This window comes from Diplotaxodon limnothrissa, linkage group LG7 (assembly GCF_057381915.1).
Source record: "Diplotaxodon limnothrissa isolate DT_005_m linkage group LG7, D_limnothrissa_male_GT1.1, whole genome shotgun sequence".
NCBI lineage: Eukaryota > Metazoa > Chordata > Actinopteri > Cichliformes > Cichlidae > Diplotaxodon > Diplotaxodon limnothrissa.
The window spans coordinates 13,822,552-13,846,582 of NC_140602.1; the positions used below are offsets into that span (position 1 = coordinate 13,822,552).

Here is a 24,031-nt window from a genome sequence, read left to right on the forward strand (position 1 = left end):
AGAAATCAACCCGCGGATTAATTCTGTGTCTGTGTCACAAAGGCGTTTGTGCACGAATGCTTTAATAATCCGCAAATTGATCGGGAAAAATCTGATTTGAGCATTAAGTGCTTTTGGGAGTGAAACCTTCTCGAATAACTAAAAGAAAACCCATTAACGAGAGCCCGTTTCATCACCACGGACAGCGCCAGTTTACCCGGACCTGCCTGTGCAGACGCGCTCAGAGGAGGGCATCTGAAATCAAATATGACCCACAACTTATGTGCATATGTGCGCTTGTTCGTCAAACATTGTTGTTCTGTGTAGCGAAGAAAATAAAAGGAAACTGTTTTTAAGGCATTCAGAGAAACACATTTAATCTATATGAGATAAAAAAGCATCCGCAGTACATTTCCGTCGGTGTGATTGCTCTAATGGATAATGCTCTTATAAATGTCTGATCGTAGCTAATGTCTGCTAATTGATGCTTGCAGGTGCAGAAAATGGCAAGAAGGTTCTTACAGCTCCTTGCCTTGTGGACTGTTATGACTGGCATTGTGCAGACGTGTCCAGAGCAGTGCAGCTGCCAGGATAAATTTTCCCATCAGTTTGCTGACTGTGCTTACAAAGACCTGCTGGAGGTCCCTGTTGGTCTCCCTTCCAATGTTACCACCGTGAGCCTTTCTGCCAATAAAATCCAAATCCTGAAAAGCAAAAGCTTTGTTAATATCACTCAGGCCACCTCTCTGTGGCTCGCCCACAATGAAATAGTCACCATAGAGAGAGGCACCTTGGCCCCTTTGGTTCAGCTACGCAACTTTGACATCAGCCACAACAAAATTGTGAACTTTCCATGGGAAGATCTGCGCGGTCTCACAGCCCTGCAGCTTCTCAAAATGAACAACAATGAAATGGTGAACCTCCCAAAGGATGCCTTTTCCACGCTCAAAGACCTGAGGTCGCTTCGAATTAACAACAACAGGTTTACCACCATTGTCGAGGGGACTTTCAGCGCCCTCACTGCTATGTCTCACCTGCAGATCTTTAGCAATCCCTTCAGTTGCTCCTGCCGTCTGCAGTGGCTGAGGGACTGGATCACGACAACTAAAATTTCTGTCCCCGAGCCAAATTCAATTGTGTGCGAAGCCCCTGAACATCTGAAGGGTACGACGATTTCAAGCATTCCTAAACTGGACTGTGAGCCCCCTGCTGTCACTATAACATATCAGCCAAACATAGAAAACACAGATCTGTATGAAGGTATTATGGTGATCTTAAATTGTGAGACAAAAGGGAGCCCCAAGCCACAGATCACCTGGGAGGTGACTGCAGGAAATCAAAATTATCTTTTCCCCTTGCCCTCCACTGGAGAAATAAACGATGTGCCAATTAATGATAAAACAACCAGCAATCGATTTCTTGTTTTTAGAAATGGAACTCTCATCATCCCCCGTGTGAGTAAAAAGGAAGATGGGAATTACAGCTGCTTTGCGGTGAACGAGTTGGGTAAAGCAGAGAGCAGCGTTAAAGTGGCTCTGGCAGGCACCCAAAAGGAAGCCAGCAACACAGTCATCGATTCAACAGTGGACAAGAGCCGTCCGTCTGGTAAAAAGCCTGCAGACCCCAACAAGCCCTCCAAAAATAATGTGGTCAACTGGACAAAGCTTGATGAGAAGACAAAGGAAAGTCCCGAAACGTCAAAAGACAAACACGATGAAACAGAGCAGACCGGTGTTGTTCCTAAGACACACACATTCACAGGCAAGTGCGGTGTTAGAGAAAGCAGTGAATACATCTCCAACCATGCCTTCAACATGAGCCTGGAAGACCTGAAGCAGTACACCTTTGACTTTGGTGTTATTGCATTAGAAGTGTCAGAGACGGAGGCCAAAGTGCAGCTGAATCCACTGCAGCTTGCCAAAAGCAAATCTAATCTTCATCTAAGTCAAACTGAAAACCAGGAAACAGTGAATAAGGAACCTTTGGGTCTGTACCAGTCCTCATCTAGCAAGACCACTCTGGACATGCTCTACCTCTGTGTAAATACTGGAAACGGACACTCCATGGTTCAGTGGTCCAATATAGAGGAGGGAATTAATTCCTACCGCTTCCATAATTTACAGCCTGGCACCAATTACACACTTTGTCTCACCTATGGGGGGAAGGACTGCCAAGTCCAAGTAGTCTTCACAACTAGAAAGAAGATCCCCTCCCTGCTCATAATTGTGGTTGTCAGCATTTTCCTATTGGGTCTGGCCACTGTCCCCTTGCTGGGAGCCACCTGCTGTCATTTGCTATACAAATATCAAGGAAAAACCTACAAGCTGATCATGAAAGCTCAGAATCCAGATCAGATGGAGAAGCAAATGACAAAAGATTTTGATCACAGGCCATCTTTCGTGGAGTCAGAGAAAACCAGCGAGTTAGGCGAGGGGGAGGTTGACGGAGAGGAACGAGAAGGAGAGGAAGAGGCTGAGGGGAGCGTGGTGACCGAGTCCATCCCCGGATCATCATCCAAGACCAACCAGGAGGAGTTTGAAGTTGGCTCGGAGTACAGTGACAGGTTACCGCTGGGAGCAGAGGCCGTCAACATCTCCGAGGAAATCAACGGCAACTACAAGCAGCCAAGCCGCTGAGCTCCGCTGACGTCTGCGAGTATATTGTAAAATATTTTGCTTTCAAGTAGCCTATATTCAAGCAGGTAACACACACATCATTACTTCACGTGAAAAAAACGATGCCGTGTGATTTTTGTCTTTAAAAAAAAGGGATCATTAACTTTTTTACCTCAATACTCCTTCAATCACCGCGATTGTGATTGAATTCATGTGACATTTGTAGTTTCCGTAAGGTTAAAACGAGTAACTCACGTTTACAAACCGAGCACAGATTTATATCTTTTATCGGACCTCAAAACCGACGGGAAAGCACCAACGTTTACCCCATCTGTGGGACGTACGCGAACGGGCATATGGGAGCAAATTTCGCGAAGGCGAGACTTGGAGAAATGCGCGTAATTCGAGGCAGCAAAAAAAAAAGGAGAAAAAAAGTGCACAAAATTTTACCCACCGTTTCGCTGCGTTTTAAACAAGCAAAAACAACAAAAAACAGGATTTTCTATGAAGTCATTGTAAATAAACTGACATCAGGGACAAGATTCTCTCACTGAGCCGCGTGTGTCTGTGCAAGGCTGTTAAAATCTCATAACGGCCATTTAACATCTTCTCAGGTGTCGGCACTCTGGCTCCACTCAACTTGTCCAAGAAACTAGAGAAAGATTGGGATTAATGTGTTTGATGAAATGATATTTGCGCTTGGCGCTGTTGCACCTGACAGCGCGCACAGCGGCGCCCTGCGCGCTGTCCTGTGCGTCCAAAAACGGGAAACTGAGCTTTCAGAGGTGACGATGTGCTTGACGGGAAATTCCAGGTTATTTACCAACAACATGTTGTTCCACGTGTAACGTAAGGCTTTAAAAATGTGCGACTTTAACCTCTTAATCGACGGGTGCTTGCTGTACTCTCGCTTTTTACGGTGAACGTGTCCATGGCATGTCACTCCTTGTGCGGTTTTCTAATAGTGTAGTCTATATAGGACTTTGAGATGTGACTGTCTACTTGTGATGTAAAGCCACGTGAATTTTCTTTATTTTTTTTTTTAAATCAATTTCCCAATGAAGTCCTAACAAATGGGCGCAGTGAGCGTCTGTCGGCTTCACTGTCTTGTAATTTGATATGTAAAGTGAGATTTTTTGTGAACTATGTTGTAAAACAAAACAAAAAAACGTGACCTTTTAAGATTTTTTGATATAATTTTATGTAAGTGGAATTAATAAAACATGTGAAACTATACAAATTGGTGGATTTTTCTGGATTTAACTATCATTCCGATTTTATTAAACAACAACAACAAAAGCAAACAAACAAACAAACAAACAAAGAATCCCCATATCATTTCGAATAATTATGTTCCAAATGATTATTTCGATTACGAAAAATTATCATTTTTTCTTTAAAAATGTAAGATATTCTCCTTCCTTTTTTGGAAAGTGATTATTATGGCATGGCTTTTTTTCTTTTCTTTAAAAAAGAGGGGATTAAAAACAGAGAAGCCTGAACACTGCTGCGTTTTGGAGCTCCGATCAGTCACAAAGCCTCCCTTTGTCTATATTTTTCGCTTATGGTTCAGTTCAGGTCTCTTCTTTCGGCAGAAAATTATCACACTACGCAAGTGGATTAAAATTAATATCTTATATAAAAATGTGAAATGATAATAGGAGAATGTTTATCAAAACACTTAAGCAGTTACCAGAGTCTTAGAATTACGTTTCAACAATTTTACTTGCAGCAAGGACTCCTACAGAGTACAGCAATGTACAGAGGAGGACTAAAGCCTACAGTGTCTAGGTTTCATTTATAGTATACAGGGTTCATCCTGAGTTTTACGAGCACTTACATCTATGGAAATTCCCATGAAGACATGCTGAGACCGGTGGTCTTATTTCTGCTACCGCAGCTGTTCGGCTTCCGGTTAGTTTGAAGGTCAGTTTCCTTTTCAAAAGCCCTTTTCCCGTTGCAAGTGCACTCATGCATATATTAGTTGAGCAATAGCTTAACAAAATTTCCCATCAGTGATTAAAACCCCCCCCCCCCCAAAAAACAGGAGAAAACTGTATTTTTCGTTTTATTTTCACAGTTATCAGGGAAAAAACAATCGGATGTGTATATTTTCATTTAAAAGTTTAAATGCGCAGACAAATGGTGAAATATCACGAAACATTTGAAACAAGAAGATGTTTATTTGACAAGAACTGGAAATACTGGAAACAGTAAGATGTTTTTGACTTAAAAGTCTACAAATTAAAACAGAATAAATATACAGTTTATTCCACAGGTTAATATCAGTCACACAATGCGTGTAGCCTAAAGATGGGGGGAAAAGAGAATTTATTGGCCACAGTATGACAATGGTTCATTATTTATATTCATAAATAGTCAGATGTTCTGTCTTTCTGCCCTTCTCTGTCACTCTATATATGAACTCCCATTCAAAGAGATGATTCATTGGCTTGTGCATCCATGTTTTTAGTTGGATGACCATCATCTTACATTATCTGCATTGAATGCTGAAAATAATACATGATTAAAGGCTATTAGTGCAAATGAGTTCTATCCCAAAATAAGCACATACATGTTTAGAAAATTATTTTTTTAAGTGTGTTTACTAGGTGATCAGTGCCACACAAGCATTCCCATCAGACTGGAGACTGAGGTCCTCACAGACAGGAGAACATGAAAAGCACAGGAGGGACTCCGAATCTCCAGACGTTTAGGAAAGACTTGGTGAATATCTTTACACTAGGCACTGAGCTATAATGCATGTATTTCACCAAATGCAGACAAATAGTACAAATGCAGACCCAAACCGGACGAGACTCTGCAGCCAGTACATAATCAGTATCGCATTTTTGATTAGTTGCTGGCAGCGGCTTCTGCCTCCTTGGTCGTAGCCTCCTTTTTGCTCTCCTCCCTGGTGCTGCGGTTCAGGCTTCCATTCAGAAAGCTGTCTGTGGTCTGACGCTGGAAGTGCTTCCTGGTGCCCACAAGGGAGGGGTTGTTGACCAGGGTGTAGAGGAGCTGCCAGTGCCTGCGGGCTCTCTTGGCAGTGGACACTTTATTCTGCTTCTTATCCTGCTGGACGAGCTGGATCCCTGAGGACGTTCAGACATCATGATTGCACCAAAAGGTATGACATCTATAAGTCCTATGTAATGACATCTAAGGATAACCCTTTTTCTATTTTAAACTGAAATTGGAAAAGGGTGATTTGTGGGCCTCCCAAAAGACACCCTATATACAGCAGATAGAGTAATAATAGAAAGCAATCATATTTTAATCCTCTAAGCATGGTGGGAGCATACTGGGCTTTCCATTAACACGCTGAAAGCCAAAGCCCCTTGGGCTGAATGAATATGTAACAGGCAATTAGCGTAGCTCATCTGTGTAATCAGCTACTGGAGAAGTAATCACTGTAATACAATAGATTATTCCCGATAATACATTGTTTTCTAGATGCAAACAAGCAACATCTCCATGGCACGTTTCTAATTGGACTCAGCTGTGTCTAAATTCCACAACAACCGCTGAATCCTGGCGGATTTTCTTGTTAATTTGTCAGTGTAATGCATGTCCTGCTGTCATGATATGTGAGCGACCATCAGTCTCTTCCTTTGTGTGTCAGTGGCGTTGCTGCAGATCTGCGATCCACCCTAAAGCACCCGTTTACACTTTGGATTAACGCAAGTTGTTAATATAAAAGATACAATATAGCACCTATATTACAGGATGCAGAGTCATAACGACAGTTTATTCGTTTATGACTGATATGATTAGGACAGGCAGCCGGACTCCAAGCTATTCTGCTCTGAGACTCAATTTGCTCTTAGCATATTATTAAATCAGAGCTGCCTTCATTTTCACTGTACGTGCAGCAAAGTGAGATGATCTGATTATGTGTTACAGTGACCTGCTATTAAATTCTAAACACCCCAGAGAAATTAAAGATGCTACAGCACTTTTAATGCAGGTATTAAGATTATTTTGAGCTTTAAGAATAATCTGGAGAAAATGTCTTAATGTCATGAAACAACTGAAACAATGAGCTGATCCTATTAACAAAGACTACCTGTGTGCAATGGTCACTCTTCTGTGCCATTAAAAAACCCCAAAAAACACCACAATGTGCTTTTTTTGTCCACACATGGAGAACAATCTGTGGTGTGGATTGAGTTTTGTGCTACAGACCTTCTTCAGCATCTCGTGACCTCTGTCCAGCTTTGGTGTCCTGGCCCACAGACTGCAGCAGCATCCCACAGAAGGCCTTCATCACAGGGTGAGACTGGCTCACCTCGATCTTCAGATAATGAGCATAGCAGCGGTAGGCTGCAGGCAGACGTAGGGAGGGGTGAATCATTCTGACTGGGCAAAAGCAATAAACACACAGGACTGCGCCCCATGTTGGCTTTGAGGCAATCACACATAATGACCATACAATCACACTTTTTCTCTCTCTTTTTTTAACCACCTGCTTTTTCTGACAGCAAATCTGCAGACATTTCCATGCAATTAGAGTCCCTGCCCTGCACAGAATACAGATATCATATGAGCTGCAGTGAGCTGGCAGGAGGATAAAGTGGGCAGGATGCAAATTTCTAACCTCTAAGTGGGATCAGAAGAAGTGCTTTTTCTCATAGAAAATTGCTTCCACAATGCTTCCACAAACATAAAAGCGTGTTGCTATTACCTATTAATATGTTAACGTCCTGTTTCTGAGTCCAAAGAGAAAAAAATGGGAACTATTAAATATTTATTAGCCCTCTCTAAGCAATAGATGGATGCTAAAAAAGTGCCAATAATTGATGAAGAAAGTGTTTTTTAGCCAAGCTACAATCCTTCTAATAATTACAGCATGTTCACTATTACAGAAATGGACACTATACTGATTCTAACCTGCATACACGTCAGTTATCTCGCTCACCTGGGTCAAAAGCCTCCACATTGCGGTTAAGAAGACTGATATCCATACGTCCCATGTGGACAATGTTGAACAGGGCTGTGATGATCATGCGCCAGATTCCCAGTATTGCCCCGATCAAAACGTTAACAGGAAACATCAGGTATGTCAGCAGGAACAGATTACCCCTGTGAGATAAATTAGAATGCATCAAATCAAAATCAGGCAGTAAAATTATGTAAGTACAGGAAAATGTAAGGTAGAAAATGCAGTAAATCACCTGTTGTCCAGATCTCGTGTGCCTCCTGTCTTTTTGATGAAGCAAAACCTGGCGGTGACGTGTTGAATCAACACAACCAGGAGAAGCATGAGCCAGAAAGGCCTGAAAAGGTGAAACCCACATAGAAGGAGCAGTGATTAAAGCGCAAAAAACATTGGTAGCTGGCAGGAAATTGTACAACATACACAGAGAATGTTGTTGATTGAAAAACGCTCCAGGTGTCAAATTTCAAACCTAGCAGCACCACTGCACAGATACTCTCAGGTCTGGATTTACGACAACTTGTGTTTGTATCTTTTTTTATTTATTTATTTTTTACAAGGTCACAACCTTAAAATAAGCTAAAACTGAAAGCTGAGAGACACCAAGAATTATATCACTCACCACATGCTCCACAGGACCTGAAAGAGAATCAGATTATGTCTGTGGAGGACAGGTATGATAACAAGGAAGACTGCAATCAGAAGGCAGAGGAAGAACACTATGGTCTGGATGATCATGCCTGCGGGGGAGAGATCAGAGCGTTACAGTCTTAGCACTTAGACACTATCCAGCATCCAACAGATCTACAGTGGTCACCCCACTGTAGAAAGCTCGAATACTCTGATATGTCTCTGCCCGAGCTGGCCGATTGAAAGAATTGCTTTTAGGCAATATTTAAGGAGCATGAACAGAAATAATACAAATATCTAACAGAATTTGGAAACTGGATATACAAGAATTGGTAGCGAGCACAGTTATGTCAAAAACAGGATGTAAAGATGTTGTTAAAAATTGCTGAGGTTTGTGTTTGGAGTGAAAAAGGATGAACAGGACTTGGAAAGCATAAATCATAGGGACAGTTAAGGTTGGAGAGTTCACAGAAAAGTGAAAGAGGTTTGGGGAGTTGATGTGGAAGTGTGTGGTGGAGAGATACTGAGTATACTGAGGGAAGGATTGTGAAAATGAGCAGCAAAGGAAGAGGAAAAAGGAAAGGCCAAAGGAGCAGTTAATGTATGTGGTGAGAGAGGACATCCAGGGCATTTCTGTGATGAACAGATGAAGAACAGATGATCAGTGATCTACTGTGCTGACCCCTAATTAGAACAGTCAACAGAAAACTATGAGCGGGCATACTGAACTCTTCCCTGAATATGGATTTACATACAGAAAATTCATCAAAGTTTTGTCTCTAACTTGTTTTATTTAAAGTAGAAACAATATATAGAAAATCTAAATAATAACAATCTTTCAGAGTAACTGTACCAATGCAGATGTGAGCTGCTGTGAAGCTGGTGTATCCCATCCAGCAGACGAGTGCAGGCCGGGAAGCTCTGATATTTCTCTGGCAGTTGTAAACATTATAGCTATCTCCTCTGTACAGCCCTTTCAGATTTGACCTACGGAAGGTAAAACACAATTAAAACAATGTGACACTATGGAATACATAAACTAGTTCAGCCCCAACTGTACAAATCACATAGTAAATTGAAGAAGCAATTTAGCAAGAGATAGACTGAATACTCAATTCAATACTTGACTCGGAAATCCATTTATTTTAATGCGATGCCATTTCTGGTAATGGCACAGTATTTCATTTTTCTTCTTAATAGCCATTTTCAATTGCAGCAGCAGTTAACACAGACTAAATGCTTCCCTGTCTGCATGATTAGTACTCTATTATGTTATAATAACCATGGCATTATAATGAAGTAGCCAGAATGCAAAGGAAATTCAATGCAAAACAACAACAAAAAAGGGAAAAAGTGCAATCACAGACAACCTACCGATGCAGAACCATAGATCGCATGAGCATAGCCAGGTTGACCAATCCAGACAGGGTCATTGCTGAAATATAACACACTGCAGAAACATTGGCACATGACATTCAGGTTTTTTAATGTGGAACGATGTCAAGCTTGAACAGTAAAATTGTACAAAATAAATGCATCAAAAATAAAGGGCATAGCGTTATGTACGTGTGCATCTCTCATATTTCTAAATGGCTTCTCTTGTTGTCTTGTGTCACTTACCCTCTACACACCACATGTAATAAACCACTATCCGAACCACTTCATGTTTGTCTGGAGACAGCATGATTCTGAAACCAGCTAAAAGGTTTGCAACGTCTTCATTGACTCCCAAACGAGCAGTCTGGAGAGACGGCACGACTGCTGAGATCAGCAGAAGACCCATCTAAGAGGGAAAAAGGACATTCATTAATAGCCAGTGAAGCTACTCTTGAATGCTAATGCAATAACTTTTATGGATGTGGAAATAAAATGAAACACATCATGATAATATTCGGAGCTTGGCTGAAGTTCTTGAGTTAGGATAAGACCGTTTGAGAGATTCTGCTCTCTCTTTCTACACCAAGCCATGCAATTATGTCTCTCCTTGTGTGTTTTGTTAACATTTATGAAATATACAGGGATTATTGCGTTTAATAGTAGCTGTGGTAGTTACCTGATACAGGGTTATGAAAGACACAACACCAGATATAGCCAGCTTCAGCGGAAAACGGAAAGCTGCATGAAAACAGTAAAGGTGTAGAAATATTAAGTTAACAGGATTACATATTGCTTTTCCAAATCTAAGCATATTTGTACTGCACACATTGTGTATTCATGCAGTTGCTTCACGTGACCACCTTCTGTATAAATGACCAATTCAATAATTAGTCCAAGAAGAGTTTGACCAGTTTTAACACCTAATATGTGCATGACATGGTATTAAGCAGGTCCCAGACAAATATATTTACCATCCTCTGGTGTATAAATGTAAGATTTCACAGCATCGGCTATTCTTTGGGGGAGTTTGGGCTTGTCTGTGCTCGACGTGCTGAAGCGAAAGGTGAAAAAAAAATGAAAGTTACATTAAAAATGTAAACAGCATTTTAAACCTCAGGGAACTCATGGGGTAAGGCAAAATATATATAAATGAATGAAGCAACTTTAAACACATTCTTTTTCAAATCTGTTTATACTTAGGTTACAACTTTGGGCTCTTTGTTGCAGTACCACTGATGCCAGTGGCACTGGTACACTGTACAAAGTGGACGGAATAATGAAGGCCTTCATCACACCTCTACCTAAATTCTTCAGCTTCACTTCAGATCAATAGCTCGATGGTTAAAACTTGGACACAACGGTGCAAAAAAAACATGTTTGTTCTAAAATCCCTAAAATGGTCAGTTCTTGAAAACCACTGCTGTTATTTTGCTGAGCCTCTCTCTGCTATGCTGAATCAAACTGTTTACTTCACTACATTCGAACTGTAGGAACACAGAGATGGCTATGTAACAGCACAGCAAATCAATGTTTTTGATAAGAGGCAACAATTCTCACCTGATTTTGGTCGACTTTTTCTTATTGAGCATTTTCTTGACATAGTCTCTATAGTAGCTGCTGCTCAGATCCTAAAAGAAGAGCAATCATATAAGTAACCAAATTTGAGGAGACATAAATTATTGAGTCAGGCTTTAATGTACCTAAACACCTTTGGACATCTGTGTCTTTAAGTTCTATCTACATGTAAATGTATTTGCTAAAGTATGAAAAAAAAAAAAGCCTCCTTGCAATAAGGTTCATGGTGCTGGACATTGGGGGTGTGACTCATACACCAGCCGATCCCGACATCCAGTTTTGTCACACCATGCCAAGATTAGCATCAAATAAACACAGCATTGTGTCTCCTCATTGCAAAAACAAGGTAACCTTTTCATAAACCGATCAAGAACATAACGCAAACCAATTGCGTCAAATCTACTTAAAATGATTAGGTCACAGATGTGCCGTGTCGGACTTCACATTTCCCCTCAGCCTAGACTTTATGAGCATAATCAGCCTGTAGATTACAAGGCAGCTTATACAGGTTTCTCATGTCCACAGATTCAAAGGAAATGCGAGTCTCAGTAAGAGTTTTTTGTTAAAGGTCAGGTTCACACAAATGTAGACTATTAATACATACAATTGTTTCGAGTATGTTATGCAAGAAGCCCAAACAATTAGTGACATAAGAGCTGTTCAACAAAAATGACTCAATGAAGTCAGAAAAACTGCTCTCAGATCAATACTCACCTCTGTAGCATTGTTCTTTTCAGTGCCCTTTAAGCCCTTGAACAGAAGAAGGGGATACTGAAAGCTAAGGAATGCCAAGCAAGCAATCTGGGGCAGGCTGGAGAAAAGAGAGTAGTGTTTGTGTATCTGCAAAGAGGTAAAAAGAAAAAGATTTTAAATCACTTAGAGACTTGATTTGGGAGTTTGGGGATTAAGCGCTGGGAATACATTTTGCAAAAATAGCTTTTTATGTTTGTTGTGGTGAAAGTCTGTACGCTGGCCAAATCAATTCTCACCTGCCACACAAACATCTGAAACCTCCACTGACCACACATCTCGTATCTAACTTGACAACTGAAATGTATTTTGAAAAGTAGCTGGCTATGAACTAAACGTGGATAGATTTTCTTACTGAATATGTAATTCTGTGTAATTTACTCTATTGTTTTTATGTGATTTAGCTCAAAACCTCACTAATATATTTTTTAAAGAAGGCCATCACACACAGTGTTCTCTGGATGTGACATATTACTGAGACACACTAAAGTGATTAAGTGTGACAAAGCCTCTTGATTAAGACCAGCAGACAGTGGAACTAATTGTTTTGAGTCACAGGCATTCATAGGTCTGAAAACCTTAACAACTTGGACGTGGCACAAGATTTGGGATTGGGTAAGCTTTTAAAAATCCCAACCTTGTATCCATGGATCTATCTCAAATCCCCAATATTCATCTATTGAAATCCCATCTTTTGTAGATACTACAGACCAGCTTTGTTTGGTAGTCAGTGTGTTTCCAGACAAGAACAAACCAGCTTTATTTTTGAAATGACCCTTTATATTGAGACAGATGACAGACAACAAAGAAAGTGATTCAATCCTGGAGCAGATTTATTGTAACAAAATAAACCACTTATAAATGAACTGGAGCTAATTATGACAATGAAAGTGATCTGTGCTTACCACTGGTGTTTTTGGGCAGTCAATTATCTGCCAGACCAGAACACCAAAGTGTGTCCAAGACAAGAGGCTACCGAGGACATAGCCAACTTTATTATGTAAAGTGCCACATGCCAGGAGAGGGTAGTATAGTGCGGGGTAAAAGAAGACTCCCAGAATCACCCAGTTCTCTGCAAATACAACAGAAATGTGAGAAGACCAAGTTTGAAGGAGCTACAACTCTTATTGTACCATACCACAGACCAAAACTCTTGCTGAAACTATGGTTGATTTAGGCTGCATTTCTTACTCTGCTGAACCCTCTACTGTTTAGGGATTGTGTAACGTTGCAGGGGACCAGCTGCCTGCTGTCCTTTGTTATGTAATTTCAGACACAAAGCTTCTTGCCAAGCTTACAATCAAACTCCAGAGTTTAAAATAACATAGGAGCAAAATAATCCAGTTATATAAGGCAGACATTTAACACTATTTTTGTGTATGGGGACACGTCAGCCTATTGGTTTTAACTGCTAAGATAACTCACAAAGTTATGGGACAAGCAAATGTTAAAATTGTTTGCTGGAATGATCAAGACGACCTCACGTTTGTTAGCGGTGTCTGTTGTGAAGGGGAGAGGGTTTGGCGATATGAGCAGGCCCCACAGTTTGCACAAGAGCACTCCAAACACAGCCACTGCCAAGCCCTTGTGCTGCGTATGGTCCAGGAAGTTCACCGGACTGTGAATAAAGCAGCAGGTATTTAGAGCTCACTTGACATCCTCCTCACATTTGGATAAAACAGTTACTGATCAAGTGAGAAATGATGAAACTTAAAAGGAACATTTTTAAGTTTTCACTAGAAAACTTTAAAAAAATGCCAGCTCAGTTAGAGAAGATAGAGAAAGAGAATTTTCTAATTCATGTAGCATGAAAATAAGGCTTTGATTTTTAAAGTTTTAATCTAAAGTTTCAAACGGATCACTTGAATGTTCTCACCTGAATCCAGTTCAGGTTTTTGCCATAGTTTTAGTCACTGACCAATGAACAGCAGAAATGGGGGATAATTGAATGTCATCTTGACTTGAGATTTAATTAATAAATAAAGTGACAAACAAACTAAACCATGTTTCCAATTGATTTAAGGTCTTACCCAAAGCTAATAAACACAATTAGCACCTGCTACATTTAAAACTCGCCCCAAATGCCAAATTATCCCTACAATAGATTCTGCTATAGCTTCTGCACATAAAGCTTCATGTCACTGTTAAATAGATGGAAGCCAGTAGACAGGTAGACTGAAAAGCTGGGTGAGAGTAATAGTAGGGTACAGGACGCGTCTGTAAAAACTGGATTTTCAATTTCACCTGTGAAACTGTAAGATAAAGTAAAGTGAGGCTCACCTGAGTAAACCTGGGAGTCCTTTCTGTCTGTCGCCGACCTTCATGCGCCTTGCCAACACTGCCAGAATCAGCATGACAACAAGCTAAAAGGAGAATAGACCTCAGTTAGCCCACCATAGCTCACTACAGCCCACTATGCAGCTCATGCTTCACTCTGCATCAGGCAAAAAAAAAAAGGGAAAAATGATGGGGTGTCTGTGATACAAAAGGCCAAACACCAGCGTCTGACTAATGCTCCCCAAGAATGTTGCTTGAATGAAGTTCAATGACCTGTCATGACCTGAGACACATTTAGAAAGCAGAAATGGGGGAAAAAAAGCTAGACTATAAGTCTGGACCGACTACAAAGACCATCCATAATCAGTTAATGAAGGAGCTTCATCATGAAAACACAAATGTACTTATCATTAAACCTAAAATGGCAAATCTGTGTTCAGTGATTATACAAATGTTTTGTAATGTAGTGCTTAACAACTTCTAAATTTGAAAAATTATATCTCAGTTTAGTCAGAATGTGGGCTACAAATAGCTTTCTTTTTATTATTCCTGTAAGTGCAGCGTTTAATAAGCAGCAAAACATTAGGCAAAAACAATTTTCTAATATGGATCTAATATGATCTAATATATATGATCACATAACAGGATTATTTGTTCCTGGGATCATTGCCAAAGGGCTCGCAAAACTTCCTTCAAACCAACATTTTTGTACATTTTTAAAACTTGAATGCAATTAGAAACGACAGAAACGCAAACCTTGATGTCTCAGTGTGGCACATCAGTACACGCCTGACAACAGGATGTAATATACAGGACAGTTTAATGTGGTGTCATATTAATCCAAGAAGACTGCGGACTTACAGATATCACAGTGATGCATATATGATAGAGCCTGTCGTCAGCAGTAGGGTCACAGGGAGGGATTACTCTAAAACAAATGGAGCAAAACATTCACGTGAGTAAAATATAACTGAAGGCTTTTGAGTCACTGCGCTGACCTTCAGTATAGCTCATTAACCTTTTCACACTTTCCCTATCAGCGCCATTTGTGGTTGGAAACTCTGCAGCTGAAATCCCGCAGCACAGATTTGCATGTTAAACGGATTGGTATCGGCGTGACAGGGAAACAACAAATGCCTATGTTCATGTTCCTGTGCTCTAGAAGAGCAGGAATGCCTGGTCATGGGGTTGTAATTACAATTCAGAGAAGGCCTCACACATCAACCACTTACTTTATCATCTGTGAGCATAAAGATGGCAGCTTCCAGAATAGATGTTTCAATATTTCCTACCTTTCTAAACAATCTGTGAATTCCTAACTTGCTATTTTACAACAATGTGAAAAAAATTTATTATAGCCAGCTCTCAGTGGTGCAGCCGTTTATGCTTCATAAACTGACAGGGAGCTATATTAGAGGCCCAAGACTAGCTACAACTCAATACAGTATTATTTTTTTACAACAGCAAAATGGCTTTTTAGCTAAACATGGCAGTTTCTTCCACCATACTTCATTTGTGTTGTTCATCTGGAGGCATCATTTCTTTTATTAACTACCCCATACCAATGAAAACATAATGGATTTTAACAACATAGAAAAGCAATTTGGACAAAAGGAGCTAAGAGGAAAAAGCTTCACTGTGGGATACGTCATGGATCTTTAAGCGGTATCATATAAAGTGCAACTTGGTAACATTTTGGGTGTGAAATATACGTACAGACAAATGTTTAAAAAGTCTAACGTTTTTCCAATAAGTTCCACAGGCATTTCCAGGACAACCTACAACCTCAAAAGATGAAAAGGATACAGCCTCGACATGATAAATAATAAGAACTGAAAGAAGACCACACACTGACGCTGGCGCTGGCACTGCAGAAGTGTGCCAAGTGTCACCTAATATCTCAATGAGAGGAGAATCTCACAGAGACATTGTTCACCCTCAGAGAAAGTTTTAAGAACTACTAATAAACATCAAACAAAGTGCAGACTAATTTTAAGCAAAGATTTAAAAGCATTAAAGTAAAATAGCATTAACTTGAAAGAATTCAACTTAAATGTTAAGACTTTACTTACTCTGGTTCAATTTTGGATGGCAGTGGATCCAATTCTGGGTAGTCATAGTCCATTGCGACTTCTCTTTATCAAAAGAGTCCCACGTCTTACAAAAGATCTGGAGTTCTTTTAACCACAAAGTGGCACACAGCTGTGATCACCTTGTCTCCAAGGCAAAAGTGTCTTCCAAATCCCACGCTGGACTCAGTTGCTGCTGCAAGTGTCCTTGTTTCCCTGTGTTTGGTCTACTTGCACTCAGACTCAGCTACCCTCCTTCACTGCATTCAGGTGACCTGGTCCCACTGTGTAGCTGAGAGTAATGTGACAGGTCCTGGCTGCAGCGCGTTGTCTCTACCTTCCAAAGGCCCTATTTCAGCTCAGGGTTACCACCGCACCAAGAGCCTGGGGAAGAGAGCGAGAGGGGGGCAGGGTGTGAAAGAAGGGAAAAATGTGGAGATCTGGGTAGCCAATCTGTAAGGCCACCTGTGGCTTACAGGGATTACATCTACTTTTGGAGTTGTGTTATTGGACCTGTGGCCGGTGGCTGCAGTGGTCAGGTGTGCAGAGTTATAAAACTCCAGCTGGGACTATGTGGGTAGCTGGGAGCTATGAGGCTTTTCTATCGGAGCAATCAGAGTTCCACGTTGATAACATGGAAATTCAGGTGTTGTTCCTTTCAGTCATGGTTCAGGTGCATTTGCTAAAGGTTACCCAAACTAAATCCAGGAAACCCACCATTGCAACATGGAACAAGAAAAGCAGAATGGAAGGGTTTCAATACAGTCACTAAGGTGTATCCTCACATCACCTCGCATAACTCTGCACCTTCAGCATGATAAGGATCAAGGAGGGGTTGATTTACCTCAGTACTTTGTCTTCTGCACATAATTTAAGATAGCATGTCCTAGTACATATTTATGTGACGACAAGTTTCTTAACCAGATATGTGCATCTTTAGCCTCCATGCTGATATCAAGTTATTTTAAAATATTTGAACGTTATGTCCAAACAATGCTGCAAGTCGTCCTGATAAGGATCACAAAACATAATGAGAAAGGAGGAAATGTGTATATGTGATGGTGAATGAGTTACTGTCAATGTGCCCAGAGGAAAGAAATTTCATCTGAGCTTTTTTATTTTTTTAACATACCAATGGTGTCTTTGACAGATGAATGATATACAAAAAAGGGTTTCTTGTATGGATGTACAATGGACAGTAAAGTTCAGATTATAAATACTAATTGCCTTTCACATATCTTTAAATTCAGTTACCACTGCACATAGTTAAATTATCACATTATTAATATTGTTTTTTAAATTATTTGATAGAGGTTCGAGAAAAATTAATTTCTTTCTGACTGACTTTCATTTCTCCTTCTTCCCCTTATTCCTAAAGAACTGAATACCTGATTTGTTGGGCAAACAGAAACCATCACTGATTTTTAATAATTTATTATCCAATAGCTGTAAGTTATTTGCCGAGCAGGGATGTCGGACAATTTGCTGTTTCAGTCTTTTCATATGTGATGAGTTCCTTCTTTTCTTTTTGGTTTTCCATTATAAACTGAAACTCTTGGATGGGTCAAGTGATACAAAAATAAGTAGAAGTTATTGCATTGGTTGCTTTTGCACATTTCCTTCAAGTTTGGACCATGTGGCTGATCGGTCTTTTAAAAAATGAGAACAAATAAATCAAGAATGAATATAGTCTATGGTTGAAGGCCTAAAATAATAATATTTATTGTTTTATACCTGTGTTTTTGTCTGTTTCACATGACCTAGTTCAACCCATGGAAGCATGTTGCCATGACTCCCTAATCAAGACAATTCTTCTGTAAACATTAAATCCAGGTACAAAGCAGGTTTACTCAAAATATCAAAATGTGGCTATACTATGACAGGTGACCACAACAACACAGGTTCAGGTGGTGTTGCTGTACTTCAGTAGAAGCAGTATAATCAACAATAATCACAGCAGTCTCTCTTATTTGTCATTACTTTCAATAAGGAATGTAGAATATCAACAGAAGCTTAATCTCTCTGAAGTTAGGCTCATCCTTGCTCCCATCTAATTAACCTTATTAACTAGATGTTGGCTACATGGCTACCTTAAGTATGACAAAAGCATAGGAATGTGTGACAGAGGTCAGAGGTCAGCGTTATAACTCCTGTTAATTTCCTTTTGTGCAACAAGTTGAATAAAAAAAAACAAAAAAACAGAAACACTTGAAATTGTATATCTATGTTGCCCCACATACACAAAAGATCCTACTGTATGTATTCTGTGCAGCATGTCTGCAGAAATCTCTTCCAGCATTCAGCTGCAGCTGGCTGAGACTAAGTCAGTTCTGCAACATTGCTTCCATGTCTCATTATTCCAAGATTAAAGGCACACAACCTTAAAACTCAACAAAATTTTCCCCCCTAACACCCTTAAGAAAACATGGTTTCTCAAGCTTAGTAAGCCACCAAATCAAATGTGCTCCCAAAGAAAAACTAGCCCGACAAATAAAGGGGTCAGTGAACAAAGAATGCTTTGAACAGTTACATCACAGAGAGGCAGTTTGATTGAGGCAGACAGTTCACTTGTATCAGGTTTAGGAAGTCAGCTCTAAAGCCTTTTGGAAGAAACTATGTTAAGCATGAGTGTTTAAAATAAACACAATTGAAATACTGATTAACTAATCCCTTCTTAACAATGTAAACACCGACATCATAAAGACAGACAAGGCAGGCATTCACAAACTAGTTAGATCTGGGAAAGCAGACATTGAAAAGATGTTAGCACAATCACTCACTGCACCAAAATTTTATATACATATATATTTTTGTGGTGACGCCACCTTTATTGCATCTTAAATTACCTGCTACATGTGGAGAAGGTGATTTTCATAACTCTTTATAATCAAACACTCCACACACCTTTTATGTTTTTCATTTTTCGCAGTTCAAACCAAAATGTAGTTGCAAATCAGATCCCCACAGATGAACATGACTGTCGTGTTTTATGTGAAAGACAGCTGCAGGGATCGGGTTAGATTCGGTTTCCTGCAAACATCACTGAGAAATTTCATGCCTTTGAAGTGGAGTTTGATCTTGCAAACAAAGGCACTTTCAGCTTGAGAGCGACAGCAGGTAACTCAACCACCTGTGCCACTGTCCCGCATGTGCAATGGACTAATCTAACCTTGCTTGTGTTTTGTGCAGTTAAACCTGCACCTTCTAGGGTGATTAGAAGAGCAATAACGTGAGTGTATTTTACACCATCTGCAGTGGCAACTTAATTTCATTATCTTTAAATAGCTAGCTACTTAAAGAACCACATGTGGGTGTGCTGCAGCACCAGATAAGCATGGAAAATCATCAATTGCTTAAAATCTACCCATTTCCAATATTGCCAAGAGCACGAAATCAGGCACATTTAAACAAGATTGGTTTTGTGCATCACCTTGACCTATAGGCAGCTTCAGTAAAACACCACTCTGGACTAGCTCACAAAGTTCACCGAAACTATGGAGCCTGTAATTAGTACCTTACCTTTTGCTGACCTGGTGCTGTCTTTAGAGAAGGGACTGAGGCTTCATACACCCCTTGGAGAAGTTCACTAATTACAGAAACATAACTCTCAAGTGCAACTAGTTTTTTTCTGAACAGCTCTTGCAGTGTAAAGTGGGGACTTTGTACTCTCTATCTTGTTGTGATGAAAGCATCATAAAAGTGCTGCTCCATGCAAAGAGAGAAAAAAACTGTTGTGAAATATAAAGAAATGATTAATGTGGCCAAGTTCAAGTTTTAGTGTGTAGGTATAGATGCATATTTCCATTACTACAGTTACAGGCAATTGGTGCTAAAACGTTTGTCACATGGGCGTGCCTATAGATTGGAATCAATATTTAAAGTGATACATTATTAGTTAACTGCCATTATTTAGCCTTATTGGTGCTTTTAGCCTACTTACTGACCTTTGTTGACATCCTGCTGGGGATTTTTGCACTGTTGACATATCAGGTCAAAGAGGGAATTGTTCCTGTCATAGATGTGTCAGACTGGGGAAACATCTGTCACAATGCACGGGAGGTCCATTCCCATCCACTGTGTCATCCCATGACTGTGAATTTCACCTGATTTATTTAGTTTTTGCCCAAGCTGTGCAACCTGGGAAGAGACGTCCTTCAGATTCAAGACGAGTCAGCCGACAGTGTACGATTCAATTTTTTTTATTGATGTTTTTTCTCTACTAATTAAGGCTCTGTTTGTTTTTCACCCAGGTAAAAGCATCATAGATGGGGATGAACTCCTGGGCAAAATTATCAACTTAGTTCTTTCCCTGGAGACAGAGTGATCTACTAAGAGCAGCTGGTGTATAGTGAGTTTATTAAGTTAGGTGCTTTGTGAAGGTCATTATTAACTCCTTTTCATGGAGGAGAGTTCATTGTTATTCCTGGAGAAGAGGAGTTATGCCTACACTAACCTCGGGATTTTGATAACACTCACAACATACCTCACTTTCTATTTTTTCACACCAGGGAGCAGTAAAATTCATGTCTGCAGTCTCTTAGGGTAAAACAAATGCTATTCTTCCCTTGTCTAGTTTTGTGATACTGGAGTAGAAATCTCAAGTGCAACTTTAAGAGCCCAGAGTTGCTCTTCTACATACACGTCACAGATGACCTTCCTCTGGCCTTTCCATACAAGTGAATACATCCTCCTAATACTGTTGAGCAAGCTCTTGAGGAAGCACAGTAATCACATCATGAGGATGAGCTTGGTATCATAATTATTAACTTGCTGACTTCAGGTTTCTTCTGAAAAAAACCTGTAGCTGAAGTAATGAGTAAGCAGTCATCCTGTTCTCATTCAAAAACAGTAAATAATAAGAAGTCAATCTGAATTCGGCTGGTATGTTTTACTCCATTGAAGTAAGTGCTGTGCGCTGGAGGTTGTTTGAGGCCTTCCAAAACAGTTTAGTTTCAATTTGAAATAGCTCAGTTGAAAGTAACTCAATACAACTTAATCTTCCTTAAAAATATCTGGGGGGGTTTTCTCTTCTTTATTACAGTGATGTGCAAAAGTCTTGAGCCACCCTACATTTCTTCATATTTTGCTTCCAAGGAGCTGGAGTTTTTCACAATTTAAGTTTCAAAGTAAAAGTTGTCCAGGCTTTCTAAGGCCTCTTTTCTTTGTACATCAACAGCTTTTTCACTCATTTTTAGTCCAGTATTTGTACCTGATCATTTTCAGAGTAATTTGTTTTTCTTTGTTTGTTAAGACACTTAACACTGACTGTTCAAGTATAAAACGGCATATTGGTTCAAGGGATGAACTGGTATTGTGTCTATACATAATAAACATTTGGCCACTTTGTTACTTGCAGCATGTCACAAGAACACAATGTTCTAATTTCTTTAGTTAATCTAATCTATGAAAAATGCAGTAAATAAATTAAAAACACAGTTTGACAGGCATAAAATATGATTTTTGCACCAACAATGTGACCTCCCAGATAGCTATTAGTTGGCGTATCTCAGCATGCTATCCAGTGTGTTCTTAAAACATTTGAGGAAACTGGACAAGTGGAGGACAACTGGTGAAGAGGCAAGCCTAAAAAACTATCTAGAGCAAATAAATATGATATAAAAGTTGTGTTTGTAAAAAAAAAAAAAAAAAGGTTAAAAAAAAAAACCAGCAAAGACCTGAGCCCTTCAGTTGATCCATGTACTAGTCCCTGAAAGATAGCTGCCAAGGAGCCAGTATGCCAAACTACACAAGAACTGGACTGAAAATCTTACTGCATGAAAAAAAATCCACATTTGAAATTTTCTGTTCATTTCATTGTCAGTATGTACAGAGGATGTCAGGAGAGACAACAATGAGTGTCAACAGCCATCTGTAAAACATGGTGGAGGCTTTGTCAAGATTTGGGGCCACATTTCAGTCAGTTGTGTTGAGATCTTGTCAAACTTGGAATTACAGATGCAGAAAAAGTACCATCAGACTATTCCTAAAGACTACTCAAAGAAATGGCAAGAAAGCTTGCCTTGCCGAGAGTTCAGGCTGTGTTGAAAAATAAAGGTGGTCATAACAAATATGGACGCTTGTTAGAATTGTACAAAATCAGTTTCACCAAATCACTGCACCTACTTCCTGTTGTCCTAGCAACATATGAAAAAATACATGTTGGCTCAGGGTTACTCCGCAATACTGTATGTGTGCCATAAATATGAAAATGTTATTGTTGGCAAAATCAATTCATATTGAGTAAACTGAGTAATATTGCCTCTGTGTTAAATCATGGCTAGTGAAACCTCGCGGGTACATGAGGCTAATTACTGGGGATATTTTTCTTCCGCTCAGTCTGCCTCACTGCCTCTGTCATAATCAATGAGCCTTGTAACAGTCAATTAGGACATAATTGGATTTGTGCATGTTCAAGGCGGGAAAAGAAATGTACATTTGAGGAGACATGAAAGAACTGCTTATCTCTGTTGACAGCTGCAATGTAGCTGAATTGGGTTGGCCAATTGTAAATTTCTGAAAAATTAAGTCGGCGTAAGCATATTTCAACACGTCCCCTCCCACTCTGTCCTCACATCCCTTTTATTTGGCTTGGTTCAAACAACTTGGATTTACATCAAAATACTTGAATTTAGCCACATAGGCTACATACAGATTCAGTTAGTCAGACTCATGTTCACACTGATGTATACACAATGAAGTTTAATATGATGATCAAAAGACTGAAGTCATTTACTCAGTTTAGAATTAGTAAAATGCATTATTTAGGGTGACTCTGATTTTTGAATTCTTCTCACATCTGTTTTCACCGATGCATACAAATGAAGATACACGTCTTTTTATCTTAAGTAATTCCTCAAATATTGTATATTTAATGTTTGAGAGGATTTATAGTTTGGAGGAGTCATTGTGAAATTCATATTCCACTCCTCAAGCTGTTAAGCTAGGCTGCCTAGCTTTTGTATGGCATTGGACAATAGTTAGCCTAGCTTGCTAACTTTAGAATAATTCCTAGGATGTATTATACTAACAACTGGACTTCAAAGCATCACCCATTCACCTAATGTACATAGCCACGCATGTATGTTGCCATACCAACTTCACCTTCTTTTTAGGATAAGAGTTTTAATTATAAACCCCAATGGTAATTTTTTTGAGGATTCTGCTATAATGATAATACAGCATATTATATAATATTATATAATAATATAATAGAAAGTCCTTATTAATCTGGGAGTAATCTGGAAACCCACTGGTCATCACCTGAAGACTTGGCCTTTGGTTAAACAGGGAATATTTCCCATTTCTCAAATTGCCACCTTCTTATGGTGGAGGGGTTTGTGCATTCCCAAGAGCTATGTTGTTGGTGGCAACTTGTCCTTGGTAGGGTCTCTCATGCAGGGGTGGATCTAGAGAAATTTTCTTAGGGTAGCATGGAAATCTGGATTATTAACCCTTTAAGGCCTACACAGCAAATTCAAAAGTGTTAAATGTTTTGGTGTTAATAGTCTTCTTGCAAAAGTAGAGTTAATTTTACTCTAAGCAGAGTCACATTCTTTTAATGTAACTCTGAGGTGTAAAATGATAGTAGTTAAAATCGAGTGTTAAAAATGAGTGTTTCTCTGTCATATCTGGAGGTGTTACAATGGAAACATTAACTCTTGACCTCTTAACTCTGAACTCCTAGAGGGGCTATGACACCAATAGAGTAAATTCACAGACTCCGCCCCCAGCACGGCTCCAATCGAAGCTGAAGTGAAGCCGTTTCAGAACATTTTGCTCTACATATTTGAGTTGTTTGCCATGCTTGGTAAGTCATTTTT

General features: G+C 39.6%; 2 protein-coding genes across 2 annotated transcripts; one reads left to right on the forward strand and one right to left on the reverse strand.

Annotated features, from left to right (window-relative positions):
- The first annotated feature begins 482 nt into the window (after positions 1-482).
- Positions 483-2,615, forward strand: islr2 (immunoglobulin superfamily containing leucine-rich repeat 2). Its single transcript, XM_085357464.1, has one exon. It carries the CDS (start codon positions 483-485, stop codon positions 2,613-2,615), a length of 2,133 nt encoding a protein of 710 aa, XP_085213590.1.
- A 2,835-nt stretch (positions 2,616-5,450) lies between these two features.
- On the reverse strand, positions 5,451-16,287 carry stra6 (signaling receptor and transporter of retinol STRA6). Its single transcript, XM_085357465.1, has 17 exons — positions 16,215-16,287; positions 15,004-15,070; positions 14,146-14,228; positions 13,350-13,483; positions 12,771-12,937; positions 11,830-11,955; positions 11,098-11,168; positions 10,512-10,591; positions 10,217-10,278; positions 9,784-9,946; positions 9,538-9,613; positions 9,017-9,150; positions 8,156-8,273; positions 7,772-7,873; positions 7,516-7,679; positions 6,783-6,920; positions 5,451-5,689 (listed from the first exon to the last, which is right to left on the reverse strand). The coding sequence occupies exons 1-17, from the start codon at positions 16,265-16,267 to the stop codon at positions 5,451-5,453; spliced, it is 1,977 nt and encodes a 658-aa protein (XP_085213591.1). The 5' UTR covers positions 16,268-16,287.
- Between the last annotated feature and the right edge of the window lie 7,744 nt (positions 16,288-24,031).

Excerpts from the sequence above, each read along its gene's own strand:
- islr2 (XM_085357464.1), top strand. The coding sequence starts at position 483 with ATGGCAAGAAGGTTCTTACAGCTCCTTGCCTTGTGGACTGTTATGACT.
- stra6 (XM_085357465.1), bottom strand. The coding sequence starts at position 16,267 with ATGGACTATGACTACCCAGAATTGGATCCACTGCCATCCAAAATTGAA. Across the intron at positions 13,484-14,145 it reads GGACTCCCAGGTTTACTCAG|TCCGGTGAACTTCCTGGACC; the intron begins GTGAGCCTCACT and ends CTTTATTCACAG. Across the intron at positions 12,938-13,349 it reads AACAGACACCGCTAACAAAC|AGAACTGGGTGATTCTGGGA; the intron begins GTGAGGTCGTCT and ends TTGTATTTGCAG.